The 4,239-nt window shown below is 48.4% G+C and overlaps 1 protein-coding gene across 2 annotated transcripts; it reads left to right on the top strand.

Moving 5' to 3' along the window:
* The first annotated feature begins 601 nt into the window (after positions 1-601).
* On the top strand, positions 602-2,721 carry LOC121966036 (bifunctional peptidase and (3S)-lysyl hydroxylase Jmjd7-like). 2 transcript variants are annotated; one of them, XM_042516140.1, is made up of 6 exons: positions 602-689; positions 1,537-1,593; positions 1,723-1,818; positions 1,894-1,970; positions 2,059-2,218; positions 2,542-2,721. In XM_042516140.1, coding segments are annotated over exons 2-6 (423 nt in total). In that variant the 5' UTR covers positions 602-689; positions 1,537-1,592; the 3' UTR covers positions 2,631-2,721. The 2 variants fall into 2 exon arrangements, with proteins under 2 accessions (XP_042372074.1, XP_042372073.1); XM_042516139.1 differs by lacking the exon at positions 602-689 and having other exon boundaries at positions 1,136-1,593.
* Positions 2,722-4,239: the final 1,518 nt, after the last annotated feature.

Raw genomic sequence — 4,239 nt, 5'->3', positions numbered from 1 at the left:
GTGAGTACAGGTCTCTGACCTCGGAACTGATGATCTTCCGGTTGAGGTGGATCAGAGCCTCCTTGAAGCCGGTCACCTGCAGCAGCAGGTTCAGGGCGGAGCTGAACTTCTTCCTCCGCAGGTACCCGCACACCTGAGCGATGGGCCCGCGCCGGACTCTTCGGGCCGGCGGGGCCTCTGGCCGGGGCCCCGGGTGCTCCGGGTCCCGGATCGCGTAGTCGTGCTCGTTGAGCGGAGTTTTGAGTCTTTTCTTGAGCTTCTTCGGAGGCGGCGGCTCTCCGGGGCCGGCGGCAGAGGGCCGGGCCGGGGTCTGAGCGGGCCGGGCCGGGGTCTGAGCGGGTCGGGCCGGGGTCTGGGGGTCCACATACACCCGCCGCTTCCCGCTCTTCTTCGTCTTCTGATAAACACGACGGACGCACGTAAAGCATAAGAAGGCCTCGCGCGGGTTGAGACCCGGGAAAAGTTTGTGCGCGCTCTTGAGGTCGATGAGGGTCAGCAGGGACTTCCTCTTGTAGCCTTTGGCCTGTCTCTGGATGGGACTGTCACAGTGGCTGCAGCGGTGCTCCATGTTAGCTCCCGTTTACCCGCGCGGTGTTTTAACGTTTAACCGTCACTGTCTTCTTCTCTCGGCGAATAGCCGCCAAACAAACCGGCGGAAACACACTCTGACCCCCTCGGTGACCGTTCAGGTGAGTTCAGGTGGAGCGCCGGTCGATAAAAAGTCCAGAAATTAGACTTATTCAGGTGCAGAGCGCGCGAAGTTAGCTCTCCTGAGAGCCCGCCGCTAGAATCCAAGATGGCGCTTGATGTAAGCTGTCGCTCAGTGCTGCCGCCGGCGGCCCGGAGGAGAACTACAACAACAACCCCGACTCCCGCCGACACTGTCCTGTTTTAATGTTTTTACGGAAGCCTTTTTCATTTAAGGGACTGTTCTTTATTTGTCAGAGCAGGTGGTTGGCTTGAGGGGTTTTTTGTTTTCTGTTTTTATGAGATATCACTATTTTAAGATCAGATTTGGTGAAAGTTTTACAGAAAAACACATTTCCAAGAACACTGAAGAAAAACAAGAAACCCAAAATTGCCCAAAACTTTCTGAGACAGATAAAAAATAGCCAAAAATTTAAACGAAAAAACAAAATGCTAAAAATGTCAAAATCCCAGAACATTTTAAAGTATCGGGCCTTCTGCATTTGGAGGCGTGTGTCTTTAAAAAAATGCTGTAAAATAAATTCTGGCCCCGTAAAGCCAGAATAAAAAGTCCTTCCCCAGTGCTGAAAAAATGTATTTTGCACCAAACAGTCCTCGCGTGTTTCATGTTCTTGTGCCTCTTTTGTTTTAAGTATTTTTTTTTACTTCTGTACAACAATTAACAATCACAGGGAGTTATAATTTTACACAGCTGATGCTTTCAGAATGACTGAACTTGTGCTTCATCATGAGAGAATCAATGTCTCGGATTATGAAAATCTGACGAGCTGAAACTTTTCTCTTCATGACCGTTAACACATTTGCACTCTGTTGTTTTCATTCTTTCAGGAAAGCTGCCAGATGCGGTGAATTTTTGGCTCGGAGAAGCAAACGCTGTCACGTCAAGTAAGACCTAAACACAACTCACGTCAGATAGTGTGTTAGATGTAAATATGGATATAAATGTAAATGTAAATGTGAATATGAATATAAATATAACTAACTATAAATATGAATGTGTTTGCTGTGTCTCAGTGCACAAAGATCACTATGAGAATCTCTACTGTGTCATTTCTGGAGAGAAAAACTTCATCCTGCTGCCGCCCACAGATCGACCCTTCATCCCCTACGGTAACCATAGCAACCACCATCCATTCACAACCACAGAGCATCTTCTACAGTAACCATGGTAACCGTCTCTGTCAGGTGTTTACCAGCCGGCCGTTTACCATCAGAAGGACGGCGGCGAGTTCGAGGTCGTCGATCTGAGCGACTCTGAGAAGGTGCGTTCAGGTGTCTGTCTGTTCATTTCAATCACTACAGTTTGCCCTGACTCCCTAACTCCTTGACCCCCACCCACCCACCCCCCAGGTCCCCTGGATCCCTCTGGACCCTCTGGACCCGGACCTGGAGCAGTACCCGCAGTACCGCAGAGCTCAGCCGCTCCACTGCAGCGTGAAGGCGGGAGAGATGCTGTACCTGCCGTCCCTGTGGTTCCACCACGTCAGACAGTCGCACGGCTGCATCGCAGGTAAATATACCGCACCTGAACGCACCACGCAGGAATAAACACTGATGCGCCTGAAGGCACCACATAGGAATAAACACTGATGCGCCTGAAGGCACCACATAGGAATAAACACTGATGCGCCTGAAGGCAATATCAGACCTGTACAATATCAGGCGGCAGCCTCATACGTGTTTCTAGGATTTTAGGACATTTCTGGAATTGGTTGGGGGACCACCCAGCACCCTATCAGAGGCCAGATTTGGCCCGCGGGCTGTAGGTTGAGTATCACTGCCATAATTGAGTGGGATGTTTCAGCGTCAGTATTTTTTCTGTGTACGCTGCAGTGAACTTCTGGTACGACATGGAGTACGACATCAAGTACAACTACTTCCAACTGCTGGAGACCCTGACTGAGGTCACGGGGTCAACTTGACATCACAGCAGCTGTATGATCGTCGTCGTATAATAATATTGTGAAATAATGACATGAAAAGACTGTAAATAAAGTTTTTGTTTTAAACTCTGCAGACGTTTTCATTTCATTTCTGATTTCAGTTTGTGGATGATATTAAAACTCCTAAATCATCTTGGAATATTATGTCTGATGATACACCTGTCGGACAGGTGCGAAGGGTTAGAAAAATGGTGAAAAAAAGGGGGGAAATCGGCAACTGATCTAAAAAAAAGAAATGCGAAAAATAAAAAACTGCAGAAATAAATCTTAGGTAACAGAAACTTAGGAAAGGTTCAATTCCAGATTAAAATCCTGGTTAATTTCTACAGAGAAGCAACGGAAAGTATACTGACTGGAAACATCAGGAACTGGCGTGGTTCGTGCACGGCCCAGGACAGGAAGCTCTACAGCGGGTGACTCAAACTGCCCAGAGCATCACTGGTTCCCTTTACACAGAGCATCACTGGTTCCCTTTACACAGAGCATCGCTGGTTCCCTTTACACAGAGCATCACTGGTTCCCTTTACACAGAGCATCACTGGTTCCCATCCACAGAGCATCAGGGTCCTCGGTGAAGTGAGGTGTCTGCAGAGCTCAAAGGACACTGAAAGACAGCAGCCACCCCAGACACAGTCTGTTCACCCTGCTGCATTCTGGGAAAGGACACAGAAGTATCCACTGCAGAAACACCAGACTACAGAGCAGCTTCTTTCCGCAGAGACTCCTCAGCTCCTCCTTCAACGCCTAAAGATGTAGCAGGATTTAGGATCGCCTTAAAATTCCATTTCTTCTTAAATGTAGTAAGAAAAAAGACAATAAAGTGACTTTGTACCTCGTAATGTTAGCTGCGAGTCCGAGGACACGGTAGATCTCAGTAATGTTAGGTGTGACCCAGAGCGTGGTGACATTACAACTTTGATGACTGTACCAGAGGATGTGGTGGGAAATCCTGCTCAGGAGGCCCCTCAAACCAGTAGAGATGGGGCCAAAGGCCGTGAGCATAAAGGCAGGACAAACTGTAAGAAGTACTCACTGTGGCGTAGTTTCGAGAGGTTCTTCACGCGTACAGAAGTTGCTTGCTTGAAGTTTGTGTTTAGGCAGGTGAGTCAGGGTTCAGGTCAAGGAGGTCTTAGGTGTGACTTCAGGTAAGGTGGGGGTTTTGTGTCCATGTGGCTTTTCTCCAGGTGATCTGGTTTCCTCCCATAGCTCCAAGACTTTATGAATGGGCGAACCATTGTTGGACATCAAGAAGGTCTCGAGCTGGATCCAGGTAAGTCTGGCAGCACGGTGGCTCAGTGGTTATTACCGCTGTCCCACAGCTGTCCCACAGATGTCCCACAGATGTCCCACAGATGTCCCACAGATGTCCCCGGTCCTCTCCGTCTGTGCATGTTCTCCGCGTGTCTGTGTACCTTTAAACGTCTTCATGTTTTATCCAGGTGATGTGGAGAACGTGTCAGTTTTCTGGTGTTCGTGTGATGTATCAGCCGTTGTGACGTGATGATGTTGCAGCTGATAAATATAAAACAAATACAAATATATCTCTGTCACTGTTTGAAACCTGACCTCATATGTTTATAGTTCATGT

Source organism: Plectropomus leopardus, unplaced genomic scaffold, assembly GCF_008729295.1.
Source record: "Plectropomus leopardus isolate mb unplaced genomic scaffold, YSFRI_Pleo_2.0 unplaced_scaffold2287, whole genome shotgun sequence".
Taxonomy (NCBI): domain Eukaryota; kingdom Metazoa; phylum Chordata; class Actinopteri; order Perciformes; family Serranidae; genus Plectropomus; species Plectropomus leopardus.
This window is presented reverse-complemented; position numbering and strand designations above follow the sequence as displayed.